The sequence below is a fragment of the Urtica dioica genome, chromosome 5 (assembly GCF_054948205.1).
Source record: "Urtica dioica subsp. dioica isolate 48M chromosome 5, U.dioica_male_clone48M_v1_H2, whole genome shotgun sequence".
Classification (NCBI taxonomy): domain Eukaryota; kingdom Viridiplantae; phylum Streptophyta; class Magnoliopsida; order Rosales; family Urticaceae; genus Urtica; species Urtica dioica.
In genome coordinates, this window is record NC_142760.1 from 3,657,663 (window position 1) to 3,675,865 (window position 18,203).

Here is an 18,203-nt window from a genome sequence, read left to right on the forward strand (position 1 = left end):
GTAGAAATGGACAAAAATGTTCTCTCCCCTCTTTTTACTAGTAGAATTGTCCAAATTCGTGTTTTGATGAAAAATGAGAGATGAGTTATCAAGTAGTAGTAGATGTGTCAATTTCTCTTTTGTATTTTGGAAAAACCGATGTTCTCTATGTTGTTGGAACATCTCTTTTGTGACATGTGTTGATTGGTAAAATTCACGTCAGAGTCGGTGATGTACATTTTCTGTGTTAACTCCTATTTGTCATTTACTTCCGCTTTTCTATCAGACCAATCAGACTTCAGCGATCAACTGGTGAAACCTTAGCATTGTCGTCAATCACGAGGTTTCGTCACGTATAAAAGGGAATGTATGTCTCTTGAGTAAGGTTTCACACTTAGGGTATTTGTGAGAGGTCTCCGAGCGAAAACACTGCCCCTTGTGTAATGTATTTATGTATTGTTCTTCATTGCAGCTGTTTGTGCAATAAACAAAAATGAGTATTGTAATCGTGGTATTGTAGATCACGTATTGTTAGACTTTGATCAACCACTTAACGTGTGAGTTGAGTGAAAAGTGAGAGAAGCTCACATTCAGGAGAAGCCTGAATTAGAATTCACATGGCTAGTTTTGAAGTTTAAGAAATCTGAAAGGTGATTATTCAGAGTTGTCCGTGTTGTACTTATTCTATCGTTTGATGAAATTCTCTTTTCACTGAGAGTATCATCCTTCAAGACGTAAGCACGATTGGCCGAACTAGATTACCAATTCATTGTCTCTTTATTGACAATGTTAATATCTTATTAATCTGATAAATTATTTGGTGTTATATAACCCCATCTTTAAGAGACATCACGAAAACAATGAATAAACTTTTTTCAAGTAATATCAAGTCCAATGGTGGTCCCCAAATCACCTGTACCATAATTGTTCTTTGGTTACACAGAGAGCTTATGTTGTACTGAACTCGCTCGTGTTTTAGTTTCAAGTGGAACAGGGTTAAGACTTGCACACAAGCTGACTCGTCTGCTATTTTCACAACTCAGACACACGTGCAAGGCGATTCACGGATTGATCTTCGCATGACCTTCGACATGGAGATTCCAGGAAGGTAATGTTAGAACTCAGTCAAAAGAATGTGGAAACCGAGCTGTTATATGGGATCATAAGTAGCATGGGAAAAATAGTTATGCCACGTTGGTTCTATTATTTGGTTTGAAAATTGGGAGTTAAAGCCATGTTTGGTATTCATCTCAAAAACAGTTTTTGAGTGGAAAAAAATTGAAAACAAAAAGTGAAAGTTATGTTTGGTTTAAGTTTTTGGAAAACAATTTCAAAAAATTTTGAAGTTGTTTTGTAAAAGAGTAAAGAAAACTGAAAACAAATAAAATGTGTTTTTGGAAAAAAATTTCTTCTCTACTCTCCTCCTTCTCATCTTCTCTTTTCATTTTTTCAAAAACAAAAATGAAAACTGTACCAAACACTTTTTTCAGTTTTTTCAATTTCTCAAAAACAAAAATGAAAACTATATCAAACAGCTTTTTGAAAACAACTGCAAAATAATTTTTCAGTACAACTACAAAAATTAGAAAATAGAAAACAAAAACTTTTTGAGTTAACTACCAAACACAACCTAAGGTTTCTAGTATTTTTTTTTTTTGCCTGCTGGTGTTGTTAAATATAAAAAAATATCCAGTTAATAATAATGAAAAATAGCAAAGACTGTAAGTAGTCGACGAAAGAGAAAGACCAGAGGGCTAAAATGATTTTTTTTATTATTTAGGGTGTGCTAATCTTCTTTTTTTTTTTTTAATCTTTTTTTTTTCAAGGCTCCCAGTGATCTGGAAAATCATTTATATTATAAAAAAATTTGGGTGTAAATTGAAGAGCTAAGATAAATAAACTTTTGATAGGGCTAAAATATGGGTATTTAGTGAGAAAAAAAAATATAGAAATCCCTTGAAAACTTGACAAACAAAGTAGAAATAGACAAGCATGAGCAAGTACCTTTTCCAGGTTCCCTTGTCGGTCCTCTCGAAAACGCGAGGCTGGTTCATGGGAAACGTTTTTCTCCAGTCAGGGTTTTGGATAAAATAATCCCACTTCCTGAACAAACAGAAAAACAAACAAATATTGTATCCACTAATCATTGTTGTAGGAAATAATATATCCAACGAACATACCGCTTCTCGTTCTCCACGAAATCTGGAGACTCGGCATCAGGCGAAGTGGAGCAAATCTGCAGTACTTTCGAATCGGGTTGTATTATCAGAAAACTAGCGATTTGCACTTGGCGTGACGTCCTAAAAGATAAAACACAAAAGTGAATTCATAGTTGAAAGGATATATATGAGTAGGTCCAGAAGCAGCAGAGGAATTTACCATCGGCACGGTGCGATACTGAATCTATCGTTTTGAGTATCGTATGTTTCGAGTAGCTTTCCGTTCCATGTGCTGTCCTCATAAGCCGATGTTACTCGGATTCTCCGGACAATATCATCGGGACATCTCGAGGTTGAGTCAAATCTAGCTGGTATGACTGAGCCTGTGAGAGTTTCAACCTGTTTGGTTGCATAGCGAGATGTTTTTATTCTCTTCAGAGCCTTATAAAATCGTCAATTACAAGACTAAGGTAATCAAAAACCTTTTTCCCAGTCTGATGGTGCACGTGCAATTCAACTGGAATTTCGTGATTTCATACGCGAAGCAATAAAAGTTGTTAAATGGACCAGAATTTTATTCATACAAAAAAAAAAAAAAAAAAAAAAATTTGACGTAGAAGCAAGCAATGAAGTGTCGGTTATTATATGATTCATCCGAGAATAAAAAATGGGAATACAAATGCTTACATTAAGATGTCTTCGAATACTAATTAAAATGACAGAAAACATGCATCCGTCCTCTATTTTTTTTTTTGTTTATGTTTCTAGATTTGTTAAATGTTTAAATATGTTTTTTAGAAAGGAACTATATAGCATATAATGTATTAAAATTGGCCAAAACCAAGCTACACAAGGTTTTACATCCCTTGTGAAACGATGTTGAAATAGTTAGAATTTTACTTCATAATGTTAGATTTACTGTGTTGGCATGAACATAAACAAGGTGTGAAAATTGACCAAAATACGCGATTTGGTGCTCTTTATTTGGAATATCGGAATGCAGATGAATACCAGGAAAAAAAAAAACTACCAATTTCTTCAAGATCTTGGGATATGCATTAAAAGGGGGACTAGAATACATGCACAAGAAACTCACCACAAAACCAGTAATCAAAGGAAATCCGATTCCCTTAGAATCTCTTCTGGTATTATGAGACAAAACACAGAGTGTTTTAAGGTGAAATTTCTCTTTCCTCGTCCTCAACGTTTCAATAATTTTGGAGCACAGTGGAACAGAATGCCCTCCTGCGTCTGTTTCACTTTCCGAGTCAGATGAATCACTCGAACGCTACACAAAGATAGACATTTAGCTTTAGTTACCGAGTCAATGCATAGGTAAAAAAAACCTTCACAGCAAAAACCAACTCCAACTAAAGGAAATATGCTCATACATTACGAGATTCATCTTCAAAGGCACCGACTATATGCACCTGAGATTTCGTACACGTCAAGATTAATCAATCAAAGAGCAAGGAAAATACAACAAAAATTTTCTAAATAAATTAGCGTACATCTAGGACATCATCGGAATTACAGTCCACGAACTTTGAAAGCATTTGGTCGAGTCCCCCATCCACAATGTGATGAGAATCCATATGCGATACTGACGTCCTGCAGTTTAGATACATCATTAGAATAATAATAATAATAATAAATAAAAAAAATAAAAACACTTTCTGAAAGAAGTAATAATTAAAAAAAAAAAACTCACATTCCATTTTTTGGGTTCCAAATAGCAAGGCCAACACAGGTAGTTGCTTCATCAGTTCCGACAAACTTCACATTCAAAGGGAATAACGAAAGACATCAGTATTTGAGATCAGGTAATATAAGGTTAATCAACGACGAAAATAATCTTTTTTTAGCCTTTAGTAGCCATCAAATACTAAAGACACGTCGTATGAGATAGCATAAGGATGCTCTGTGTGTAGGCAATTCCTTATTTAGTATATGCGAACAAACAGCTAAGATAAGAATATGATAGAAATGAATGCTAAATTAACAAGCAACCTAACTATGTTAAGCTGTACTCAGCAAATAGAAATATAAATCTCAAGCTTGCAAAGATTCGATGCAAGGAAGAAGTAGACATACATCAACCAAGGAACGATGAACTGTTGCATATTCTCGTTGGAAGAGGTAAACCCATTTATAATTATGGGCGTTCGCTGCCTCTGGATCTTTTGGAATTGATATTTCTCTCTCCGCGGTAGCTTTGAATGAATCCGAAGAAGATATCAGCACATTGTGCTTCAACAGAGCAGCCAGGGTATTATCTTCCTGCTCAGAAGGCACAGGTTCAAAGGGGTTTCTTAGTATCTTCACGTAAGCAACAAACTATTTATCTTGTAATATGCTGCGATCAAGGTGATTAAAAATCAAATTTCTCATCTTTGACTTTAATCATTCAGAGGTTTCATCCCAAGTCAAAAATACATTACTTTCCCGAAGGAGGCAAATTTAAACCTGATAAAAGGAATCGGACAAAGAGGAGGTAAAGGAATCCTCAAACAAACAGAAGCGCAACCACAAAACTAAATCTGAAACACAAAACGTTTGAAAGTCCTTATAACAAAACAACTTAAGAATAATTCAATATTCAATTTTCTATGACCTTCTTTCGCTACCTCAAACCTCTCTTTACATACAGAACAAAAACTGAATTGTTGGTTTCACTTCCAACTTTCATCACTCCATTTCAATAAAATTAAAAAATTAAAAAAAATTGTAGATGCATTTTTTCTACTCAATTGATCGAAATATCAAACTCAAACCACGACGGACATTCACTGGTTAATCAATCACAGAACGGCATTCGAGTTCAATAAAAATCGCATTGTAAAAGTTGTACATAGCATAAAATCTTCCTAAGAGCTGATTAATTTGAGATAGTTCAAAATTTGAAGTGCGCTGTGTTTAGATGTATTAGGAATGAAATACCTGACCATATTTGCCTAACATCGTTTATTTTTTTATGGCCACTGGAAGGTACTATAGCAAGTCTCCACAAGAGAAACAAAGTCATATTTGAATGATATCCTCTTCAGAGAAAAATTCTTTATGAAATACCTAACAAACTTCCAAGTGTATAACATAAAATTCACAGAGCAGCAATAGTAAAAAGAAGAAGCTACATAATCTTTTGAAATTGGAATCCAATCACCTTAAATACGAGAATGGACTACAAAGACAATTTGAGAGGGTTCTTAAAAATTGTACTGTTGCCATGAGTAACAAAGAAGTGAACTTTGTCTATCTTGTTGAGAAATTAGAGTGAATACTGAATATAACAATTAAGATGAAACCGAGAGAATCACCAACTCGTCGGCGAAAACCACTGCGATTCCTAGTTTCTCCAGTCACCAGAATCGGAGCTCCACGGCATCGGAATCAGGAATTTGAGCTTGATTCCGAGCAAATTGATAAACAACTCAGATATCAAACAGCTTAGAGTTCTAAATTTTCGATCACTTACAAAAATAGAAGTTAGCGATTACAGACGATCAATTTAAGATCCTCAAAGATGAGTAGCTTTAGAATTAAGCAAAAAAAAAAAAAAAAAAAAAAAAAAAAGCGACAAGGATTTCCGTTGAAGCAACTCTTGGATATGATTAGGAAATATAAAAAGAGTTAAAAATAGGTTAAGAAGACTGAAATTGTACCTCTGAAGAGTTATCAGGAAAAGGAACTCCATTAATAAGTATCATTTCCTTTGGTTGATTCTGAGTTTTTGAGTTCGAAAGCAAGTGGTTTATAGTTCAGACTTCAGATTACTGAAACTTTCAAACGGATGTTATTACTCTCTAATAGCTCTAATATACCTTTTTTTTTTTTTTTTTTTTTTTTAATAAGCTTTATTTAAAGTTGAGAAAATGACATTATAAAGCAAGATTTATTATTTACAGATTCAATTTATTATTTATTCTACTATAGAATGACGTTTTTATCCCTTGGATAACAAATATTAACATTAAATGCTATAAATCTGATATATAAAAATGTTTATAAATAGAGATTCGTAACTAATTAGACCACTTTAAACATGTGATTTTTGATCTAGCCTACATTTGACAATTTTTAGGGATATAGCTAAACGGTTTATATGACAATAATAAAGGTATGATTTTCACTTATTTATTAACAAATTCGTTACTTTCTCTCTCCTATTTTTTTCAAATAATTTTTATTTTTATTTTTATTTTTTTTTTACATTAAAACTTCAAAAATTCGTATATTTCTCATACGAACTCGAAATTGAGTGATTTCAGATCTTACAAATTCGTGGCGTCGAGATCTTCAAAAATAATCGTGTTTGATGAAAAATTATGTTTAATGCATTATATTTACGTTTCCATTTATTTTTTTGATAATTTCAAAAAATTTCAGTTATTTCCATATTTAAGGTACATGATTTTTCTATATTTATGGTATTAAACATGATTTTTCATCAAACACAATGGATCTATTTTTGAAGGTCTCGGCGTCACGAATCCGTAGGATTTGGAATCACTCAATTTCGAGTTCATATGAGATATATATTGTTTTTTGAAGTTTTTATTTAAAAAAAGTGTAGGAAAAAAGTAAGAGAGAGAAAATGACGAATTTGTTAATAAATAGGGGCAAATCAGATCTTAATTATTGTCGCATAAACCAGTTGACTATTTCCTTAACAATTGTGAAACGTAAGCTAAAAACAAATTTCATAGTTTCAATTTTGCTATTTTACTACGTTGCCCTTATAAATAACTAGTAAATTTAACCTTACATTCTAATAAAGATCATAAATTTTCTAGAATAGTCCACGACCCTGATAATTCTCTAGAATAATCTTTAATAATGATGATTTCTTTCAGATATTTCTTTAAACTTTCTTCTCACAATCCACGTATACATATATGCTATTTGGTTTGTTAACTAAATAACCATAACTCCCCCAGCAATTATTCATAAAACACTACTATTTAAATTTGAAGTTTTGACCTCAACATCAGATAATTTTTCTATGTACTTCATGCTCGATGATTGTCCATTTTGTAAAAAAAAATTCGACACATAAGCATTTGCTCTTATAAAACCTCTGCAGCGAGGTCTGATATTTCACTTATATATATATATATATATATATATATATATATATATATATATATACACACACACACAAGTAGTATGCTTCGCATATTGCTGCGAAATAATTAATATATTTTAATCTGTAGAAAAAAAAATTCGACACATAAGCATTTGCTCTTATAAAACCTCTGCAGCGAGGTCTGATATTTCACTTATATATATATATATATATATATATATATATATATATATACACACACACACACACAAGTAGTATGCTTCGCATATTGCTGCGAAATAATTAATATATTTTAATCTGTAGAAAAAAAAAATACATAGCGACATGTTCAAAAATATTTAGGTTTGAAAAAATGAATTTAAATTTTTTTGGAGACATTTTATTTTTCTGATAAAAAAATAAAATCAATACGAATGAATACTACTTATGTTTAGGGTCCAATTTTTTTTTCTATAAAAAAATAATGTCCATTGAATAGTATTTTTGTCTCTAGAGAATATTAACAAGCAATATGGCACGCGCGTTGCTACGGAATAATTAATATATCTTAATCTGAAGGAAAAAAATATATCAAGACATGTTCAGAATATTGAGCACCGATGATGGCGGTGGTTAAGGATGGCGGCATCGAGTCAACCCTTGAGAAAGTCAAGAGAGAGATTGTTTGAAGATCCCCAACCCCTTTTGTTGTGGGTTGGAAATAAAGATAGATATGTTTTGGAAATTATGGTAAAGAATATATATCGCGTGGTAACATTTATTCAATAATACATAGCGATTTGAAACCTCTTCGAGAATATATATATGAGTCTTTTAGCTATATAGCCATTTGACTTATAGCGTTTTGTATAATAGCCAACCTTTTGTAAATTTTATGTAAATAGCCACCTCAACTTATTTACGGCACTCAAAACGACAAAAAAAATCCTAATTAGGCGGGAATGCTTTTTGGGTATTTTTATCTTTTTGAGTACCATAAATAAGTTGAGGTGGCTATTTACAAAAAAATTATAAAAGATTGGCTATTTAACAATTTTTAATCTTTCGGTAGCTTAGCTAATTTTTTGTATATATATATATATATATATATATATATATATATATATATATATATATATATCGTGTGGTAACATTTATTCAGTATTAAAGCTTTTAGTGGTTATCTAGAAGGAATGACATGTCTAGATTCAAGAGCACAAAACACAATTGTGCTTATGAGTGTTCACCTATGGAAGGTAAGATACGCCTTATGTTTATATCATATGTCTAGCTTATCTGATCCATTTAAAGTGTTAGATTTGTTAATTCTGAATTTTAAAGATCTTTAATTAGTTCATGACATGTTATGAAGTTTTATTTCTTCCTTGTAAGTGAAAATTCAGAGAGAGAGAGAGAGAGAGAGAGAGAGAGAGAGAGAGAGAGAGAGAGAGAGAGAGAGAGAGAGAGAGAGAGAGAGAGAGAGAGAGAGAGAGAGAGAGAGAGAGAGAGAGAGAGAGAGAGAGAGAGAGAGAGAGAGAGAGAGAGAGAGAGAGAGAGAGAGAGAGAGAGAGAGTAGATAAAAAATTCAATAAAACATTTTGAAATGAAATATTATTTCATTCAAGGTAATTTGGTCTTTCCAATAATTTTTTTGAGTGATGAAGTCAACAAAAAGTTATAAAAAGGGGTATATTTGATCGAAACAAACAACTTAAGGTATACACATGCTATTAATAATGATTTAAATGTATATGTTTGATATTTCTAGACACTGTGGAGATGAATGCTGCATTATGATAAAACAGAAGGGATACATCTAATATTTTCCCTTAAATTCAAGAGATGAAATGAATTCAGTCCGAAATTGTAGTGACCTGAAACACTCGAACAAAGAGGCTAGACTTGTCACTAAGAACAAACTGAGCATCAGAAGAATTCAAGCAAATCACGATAGTTTTATGAAAGTCAACGACAAATCGGATATCAACTTGATAGAGTACGTGTGTAACAAGGCAGTGATGTGAATGACGTGCAGCGTAAGGCAGAGCTACTGCAGAGTGCTGCAGAGTGTCTACAACTTACTGACGTGTACTAAGGCCTACATTAGTTGCTTTAGGTCTCCAGTCGTGTGATGCCATGTGGCACTGACTGTCAGTTTGTTATGAAGTTAGTTACGTTTACTTGAGCATATAAATATCTGCTGTAATCATTGAATTCAGTAATGAGAATATTCTTTTGTTTCTCTCATCATTCTTTCTCTCTCTAGACTTAGATCTGAGATTTTATCATGGTATCAGAGCTTTCTGAACCGGCTATGGAAAATTCCTCGTCGGCAACGATCGGATCTTCATCAACGAGATCAGGACCAGTGTCGTTCACACACGCGCTGTCAATCAAGCTGAATCAAGACAATTTTCTGCTATGGAGTCATCAAGTTCTTGCTGCCATAAAAGGTCACAAACTTCTTCATTTCATCAAAAGTTCTGTGAAACCGCTGCAATATTTGTCTGATGCTGATAAGCAAAGTGGAATTCTGAATCCTGAGTATTTGGATTATGAACAACAAGATCAATTACTACTGTCATGGCTTCTTTCATCGATGTCTGAGAATCTTCTTACGAGAATGATTGGATGTAATGAATCACACAAGATCTGGTCAAAATTGGAGCAATACTTCACTGTAACAACAAAAGCGCGAGTCAAGCAACTGCGAGGCGATCTTGCTGCAATTAAGAAAGGATCTAAGTCAATGAATGACTACCTCCTTCAGATCAAGACAACAATTGATCTTCTCGCTTCAATTGGTGAAGAGATCAAAGAAGATAACCATGTTGATGCCATTTTTGAAGGTCTAGGACCTGATTATGACTCGTTCATGACATCGATGGAGACCAGGAAAGAACTGTATAATGTTGCTGAGGTGGAGTCCTTACTACTTAGTCAAGAGCGACAGATAGCCAAACACCACAGTCAACTTGACTCAACCACCACTCAAATGGCAAATCTCACCTCCACTGGCAACTCGGCTCACAACTCACACAATCCGCGGCCAAACACTACTCCGCAAAACTTCTCAGGTTCTACCAGAGGTCGAGGACGCAATGGACGTGGTCGTGGTCGTGGCTGGAACTCCAGCAATCGTCCTCAATGCCAGCTATGTGGCAAACTTGGTCATCTGGCACCTCAGTGCTGGCATCGATTTGATCAGGCGTTCTCAGGTGTCTCACAGTCTTTTCCACAAACACCTGGTGCTCCAACCTCTGCTGGTCGAGGTATAACGTCTCAAGCCTACTATGGCCAAGCTCAATCCTTCAGCGGATCGAGCCACACTCCTCAGGCGTACTATGGTCAAGTTCAACCCTTAGCTGCACCTGGTGATGCTGTAACTTCGTCAAACTATCATCAGTCATACCTTGCTACTCCGGAGATGATCTATGATCCGCTGTGGTACCCTGACTCAGGTGCTACTGCGCATATCACTCCCGATGCATCGAATCTCAGCACTCACACCACCTACACAGGCAAGGACAAAGTCATTGTTGGTAATGGTACTGCTCTTCCTATATCTGTTACTGGAAATTCTCAATTACAATCACTAAAACCAGATACAAAGCTGAGACTAGATGACATCTTACATGTGCCTCTCATTAAGAAGAATCTGCTCAGTGTTTCTCGTTTCACAAATGACAACTCTGTGATTTTTGAATTTCACTCTGATAAATGCTATGTGAAGGACCAAGTAACCAACTAGGTTCTACTTGAAGGCCAGCTCAAGAATGGATTGTATGCTCTTCCTACCAGTGGTTTTGTGAAGTCGCAGCTACCTCAGTCAGTCGTCTACACTGCTCGTTGTGGAAACCAAGGCTCAGCTATGTCAACTACTTCTACAGATTTTCAGCAAAACAATGTTGTGAAGACCACTTTGTCGTTGTGGCACAATAGGCTTGGGCATCCTGCTCTTCCTATTGTCAAATCTGTATTGAAAAGCTGTAACAAATTTACTGAGAGCATGAATAAAGATGACTTACCTGTATGCAAAGCGTGTTGTCAGGGCAAAATTCACAATTTGCCTTACCCTAACTTTACAACCACATATGCTAATCCACTTGAGCTTATACACTCTGATCTTTGGGGACCATCTCCCTCTGAATCAATGAGTGGCTATAGATACTACATCCACTTTGTAGATCACCACTCTCGGTTCACATGGATCTACCTATTCCACAACAAGTCTCAAGCCTTTCAAACCTTTGTGAATTTTAAGACAAGAGTAGAGTTGCAAACTGGCTGTAAGATTAAGGCTCTCCAGTCTGATTGGGGTGGTGAGTTCAGAGCCTTCACAAACTATCTGACTGATCATGGCATAGAACACATAGTGTCTTGTCCCCACGCTCATCAGCAGAATGGTTTGGCTGAACGCAAGCACAGACACATTGTGGAAACAAGACTAACTTTACTTGCACGAGCGTCTATGCCATTTACTCTATGGGATGAAGCCTTCAGAACAGCTGTGTATCTTATCAACAGGCTGCCCACACCTGTCCTCAACAACAAATGTCCACTCCAGGTCATTTACAATGCCAAACCAGACTACACTACTCTAAGGTGCTTTGGTTGTGCTTGCTTCCCAAATTTGAGACCATTCAACAGGTATAAGCTTGACTTCAGGTCCAAGTTATGTGTCTTTCTAGGCTACAGCATAAATCACAAAGGCTATAAGTGCCTTGACCCTGAAGGCAAGATTGTCATATCCAGAAATGTCCTGTTTGATGAATCCACATACCCTTACCAATCCATTTTCACAACACCCTCCCCCCCAGATCATACCTTACTGCACAATCCATCAGCTTCCATACCACACATCAAGCCAGTAAACCACAAATCACCCACACCAGCTCCACCAACTGATATACCTGCCTCTTCTCACCCTTCATCCATACACTTGCCTTCCTTGACTCTACCACAGCCCAACCTCACTCCCAGCTCAGAATCCCACCATATCAACCATTCACCTCAACCTCCTCAGCCTGTCCCTACTCATGACCAACAGCCTACACTTCTTTCCAATGTGCACGAGGTCCAAAGCTGGCATTCACAAGCCAAAGGCATTCCTAGTCACCATGGACGAGCCTCAGTATGTAACTGATGCCCTTCCTGATCCTGACTGGACCAAGGCCATGGAGGCTGAATATGGAGCCCTGATGAAGAATGGAACGTGGTCCCTGGTTGATCTTCCACCTGACAGACGTGCAATAGGATGCAAGTGGGTATTTCGTGTCAAAGAAAATGTTGATGGTACTCTAAACAAGCTCAAGGCAAGACTGGTAGCTAAGGGTTTTCACCAGACTCCTGGATTTGATTTCTCGGAAACGTTCAGTCCTGTTGTGAAACCAGCCACTGTCTGTGTCATCCTCACTCTTGCTCTCTCTCATGGCTGGCCTGTTGCTCAACTGGATGTGAACAATGCATTCCTTAATGGTGAGCTGACTGAGGAAGTTTACATGATGCAACCACAAGGCTTTGAAGCTGCTGGTTCAGGTCACAAGGTGTGCAGGCTTCATAAGGCGCTTTTATGGTCTCAAGCAAGCTCCACGGGCCTGGTTTGATACTCTCCACTCAGCTCTGCACTCATTTGGCTTCCAAAGCTCCAAGTCAGATAAGTCTCTATTCATCTGGAGGCATGGCCAAGACACAATGTATGTCCTGGTGTATGTGGATGATATACTCATAACTGGGACCAAACCTGCACAAGTGGAGTCCATTATTGGGAAACTGAATGCTATGTTTGCACTTAAAGACCTTGGTGAGCTTGATTTCTTCCTTGGCATTCAAGTCACCAAGACATCTGATGGGCTCTTACTCACACAAACAAAGTACATTCATGATCTTCTTCGCAAGACAAATATGACACCAGCCAAGGGTATGCACACTCCTATGGTCAGTGGTCAGAAACTGTCTAAATTTGGTGGTCAACCTCTTGAGGATCCTAGCTTCTACAGAAGTGTTGTGGGAGCACTCCAATATGTCACTATTACACGTCCTGACCTGGCTTACTCGGTCAACAAAGTCTGTCAGTTCATGCAAGCTCCAACTGACGTGCACTGGAAGGCAGTAAAACGGATTCTCAGATATCTTAAGGGCACATCAAGGTTTGGTCTTCATCTTCGTCGAAGCAACAACCTTGCCTTGACAGCTTTCTGTGATGCTGACTGGGCGTCAGACCCTGATGATCGCCGATCAACCTCTGGACTCTGTGTGTACCTGGGGAATAATCTGATTACTTGGCAGTCCAAGAAACAACAAACTGTGTCACGGTCAAGTGCTGAGGCAGAGTATCGAAGCCTTGCTTGTGTGGTTGTTGAACTTACATGGCTCAAGTCTCTCCTATCTGAACTTCAGGTTCCACAACCCCAGGCTCCCATCGTCTGGTGTGATAACCTGAGCACTGTCTTACTCTCGGCAAACTCAGTTCTTCATGCTCGGACAAAGCACATTGAGCTGGATCTCTTCTTTGTACGAGAAAAAGTTGCTCGCCGGGAAATTGACGTGCGCTACATCCCTGCCACGGCTCAGGTCGCTGATGTGCTCACGAAACCAGTTGCCAGCAGTCATTTCCTCACTTGGCGCGACAAGCTTCGTGTGGAAGATTTGACCGCGCTCAAATTGAAGGGGAGTGATAGAGTACGTGTGTAACAAGGCAGTGATGTGAATGACGTGCAGCGCAAGGCAGAGCTACTGCAGAGTGCTGCAGAGTGTCTACAACTTACTGACGTGTACTAAGGCCTACATTAGTTGCTTTAGGTCTCCAGTCGTGTGATGCCATGTGGCACTGACTGTCAGTTTGTTATGAAGTTAGTTACGTTTACTTGAGCATATAAATATCTGCTGTAATCATTGAATTCAGTAATGAGAATATTCTTTTGTTTCTCTCATCATTCTTTCTCTCTCTAGACTTAGATCTGAGATTTTATCATAACTACGAGAGGCCAATTGTCCCACATCATCATTAAAAGTGTGACCATTGAATCCAATTCTCTTATTTTCCTAATATTTAGGTAAGGAAGGACATGCGATTTCCGGTCTAGGGCTCCAAATTCGCCACTGAGAGCGAGTCTCAAGACTGGAAATCGAGTTTGTGTGCGACCGAGGAAAAATGATGTTCTTGTTTAGTGTGGAAATAGGTGTTGTTAAGGGGACAAGAAAGATGGTTCAAATAGATGCTTGTGTAGGACTTTGTCCTCATTTAATGATCAACAAAGTGGGCCTCAAATAAGGAGTTGGGACCACTATATCCGATAAGGGGATTGCGAAGGAAGAAAGTCAACTGAGTCAGACCCACCTCGACTTGAAGCGCAGAAATCAGATCCAAATCACAAGACCTAAAATTAACAGTCGATTAATGAGGAAGTTACTAGATTAGGTTGTTAAAATAGGATGAGCGTGCTCAAAAACCGCAATTGTGTAATAAATTATTGTAGTATAAATACATGCTTGTAAGGGTGAAAACACCATCTGATCCTTGGAACTCCACAGATTCATTTTGCATTCACACAAACAATATCAAGCTCAGTTTTCTGTACTATTTCACCATATATTATTTTCATTCATCGATTCCTTATAATTATAAATTTATATAAGCCATATACTAATTTTATTGTTTCTATTTGCAATTCATAATTCCAAATACAATTCCTTACATTATCATTCAAATATTATTTCATTCAAAAGTTATGATTGTTAACCAAGAGAATCTCACGTCCACTATTTGGCGCCGCATGTGAATTCTTCATAACTAGAAATTTGAAATGATGAACACATCACTAGAAAGAAGCAAAAACTTCACTGAGACACAAGCAATGCTGGAAGTCATTGTCAGCAGAATCACTTTGTAAGAAGAGTCCAGTCGAAGTGACTTGGAGTAGATGCAAAGGATAATCACGACCCGTACATATCTCCATTCTCGATTCAATGCATCGGTCCACACGCTTCTAATCAGCGAATTAAACTTCATCATAATTCATGTTACTTCAAACGTAACATGAGTTAGGACCTAGATAACCTAACTTCCGAGTTACAACACTCCACAATCATCGGGATTTGGACTGATTGTCCGGTCATAAACCTCTCTGATCGTTAGGCTCAATGGACCCGGTTAGCGGCTTGACTCAAATAGCGGCTTGACTCAAATAAGACAAATATGACCATTCGTGGGAACCAGCAAGCTCGAACTGAAAATTTAATTCGATTTGTTGAAAAACATCATTAGCTGAAGCCACAACAGGCTTGCAAGCTGCAGATTCACGAATCAATCTCAGTTCTCGAAATTGATTACTTAATCAAAGAAACAATGCGAACTCCATTCATTAAACGAATTAATGATATGAGAATAAAAATGTCGGGAACGAGCTCACCTCAACAACGTAAAAGGCTAGGCTACTGTCGTCAACCCCCAAATGGTTATTAAAATTGAAGAAAAAACTCGATAGATAGCTTTGATTAGCTCTCATCCACGTTCCTAAAGAATTTTCCAATGTTCCTAAAACTAGAACCTCGAATGCCGAGCTTTAGAGTCTCCAGCAAGAGCTAACCGAGTCACTTTGAGCTTTCATGACTCAATTCAAAATAGTCATGTCCAAAGCAAGTAGAATCAGCAATTCACGCAGCTTTAAAAATGCATGTGGCACGAGTCAATGTTGACCCTCAACAATAAAAAGATGCACTTCATCGAGCATTAAACTGGGCCAGTCAAGAATAACAATCAACGTAAATGAAACAACAATCACAAAAAGGGCAAAATAACGATGAAAAAAGAAACATGCAGGAGTTTGCATTCGTGGTATCATATGGAAATATGCCAAGATCCAATAAAACTTACGATCACAAAGCAGAGATCCTCAAGCTATATGTGAGCTCCTTGCAACAAAGTACGGAGCGAGTGATCAACTTAAAGGAGTCAAGTTAGCATAGCCTACATTTTGACCTGAGGATCCAGCCCTCGACCAAGAGAGGAAGACTCGATGACGATCAGCCTCCTCAAGCTCCGATAAACAAAAAAGAGAATCAAATTTATCATTGATTATGTAGAGAATCAGTAAATCCAATTAAGCCGCATCAACAAAAGGCCAGGCCGATAATCTACCTCATGAAGACAAGCTGAAATCGGAAATCAAGGTCCGAGATCTTGATGGAACTCGTGACGATGTACTCGTGTTGAAATTAGATGCGTTGGGTACCCACGTATCCAGAATTCTTGTGTCTCTATACATTCATATTTTTATCATTGTGTATCTAATTAGTATAATCTATCTTGTCACATAACTTATCAGTAACATCTTAAGTGACACAACAAAACAATTTATACATAATTTTAAAACTCTTATATTTAAATATAAACAAATTTTTAGAATTAAAGCCATGAATAAAATCTTGTTAGCTAAACTAAATCGACGATATATCAAAATAGTAATAGCGCACACTAAAGAATTAGTAAAATAAAATAGTATTATTTTTACTAATTTCGTGAGCAATTTTTGAACTTACAATGTATCAAATTGACAGTATTGTAATAAAATCACATAAACAATTATTACAATTAATTGAGGATATTTAAAAAAACAAATAAACCAAACGTGAATAGATTTATATGAAAAATGAAAGAAAATAATTAAAAAATAGATTTTGAATAATTATAAACAAAATAAAACATTAAAACACTACAAATTGTAGTTTATACAATGGTTCATAATAGAATTGTCATCCAAGCATCCTCGTTGCGGCAGAAATTACTTGTGTCGCAGAGAAAATCACATTGTACGATGAATTTTGCAATTTGTCGACATATATTTAATTTTTATACTTGTACAATGGATTATTGACCATCGTACAAGTTCATACGCTCGCTCGCCGCAACGAGGAACAAGTTCTCCGTAGAAATGATCAAATTGTACAACTGATTTCAAAGTCAGTCATGCAACATTGTAATTTTGTACTTACACGACGGGTTATTGACCATCGTGGAAGTTCAAACCAGCTCGCCGCGGCAAGGAACAAGTGTATCCTAGATTGTGCAACGGATTTTAAATTCCGTCATACAACGTTTTAATTTTTGTACATATACAACGGATTTCATGTTCAGACTCACTTGCCACGGGAAGGATTATACTGCACCGTAGATGTCAAAAGTCGTCGTAGAATACACCAACGAAACGTCTCTTCAAAATTCATAGGTTAAGGTTGAACACCCAAATTTGTTGAAAATGTGTGGCTGATATTGATCACTGGATTGTTGAAATGAGCCAAATGGCTGACTGAACATCGCATTCTATTCAATCGCTCTTTGTTGCATTTTTCTGATTCAATCCTTGCTCTATGTCCTTTTAAACTTGCTTTAATAATGAATATATTTTCTTGTATATTTTTAGAATCACTATGATCAAAGTGGGCATCTTTACAATCTTTAGCATGTTTACTTTATAGCTTTAGCTCTCCATACGTACTATATTCCAACACATGAATGACTAAATGTTATATTGATATACGAGAGTGGTAAAAGAAAGGCAAACTAAGTTTATTAAGATATAATGCTTTGAATCTCAACATATACTCAAAAACTTGTAAATGACATTCCAACTCTCTCATAAGATTGGCAAATACGATAAAAGAGAGGAAACCACAAAAGAATAAGAGTGGTCAGTGTATATAAGAGAGATTGATACTAATAATACCAGATAGATGACACTTATCAAATATAGCCAAAAATCCCAAATTTGACACAACTAGTACTAGAGATAGGTGAGAGAATTAATTATTTCCTCAACTACCATAAGTCAAAATTTTCTACTATTTTTCTTTTTTATTCTTTTTATTTTCAGCTCATTCTCCTCTCTTCATTCCTCACGCAGTTTTCATTTTGCAGCTCGCCGGAACATCAAGAACACACAACTCATCTAAGATGTAAAGTCCCCCTCTGCGGATCGACGAGACAGGATTCTCGTCGTTTG

The 18,203-nt window shown here is 36.5% G+C and overlaps 1 protein-coding gene across 1 annotated transcript; it reads right to left on the reverse strand.

The window, feature by feature from the left end:
• Positions 1-737: 737 nt before the first annotated feature.
• LOC149394885 (protein N-terminal asparagine amidohydrolase family protein) lies at positions 738-5,946 on the reverse strand. Its single transcript, XM_089615882.1, has 10 exons — positions 5,801-5,946; positions 4,233-4,418; positions 3,850-3,914; positions 3,650-3,749; positions 3,530-3,568; positions 3,235-3,426; positions 2,359-2,537; positions 2,160-2,279; positions 1,984-2,082; positions 738-1,063 (listed from the first exon to the last, which is right to left on the reverse strand). The coding sequence occupies exons 1-10, from the start codon at positions 5,843-5,845 to the stop codon at positions 1,012-1,014; spliced, it is 1,077 nt and encodes a 358-aa protein (XP_089472008.1). The 5' UTR covers positions 5,846-5,946; the 3' UTR covers positions 738-1,011.
• Positions 5,947-18,203: the final 12,257 nt, after the last annotated feature.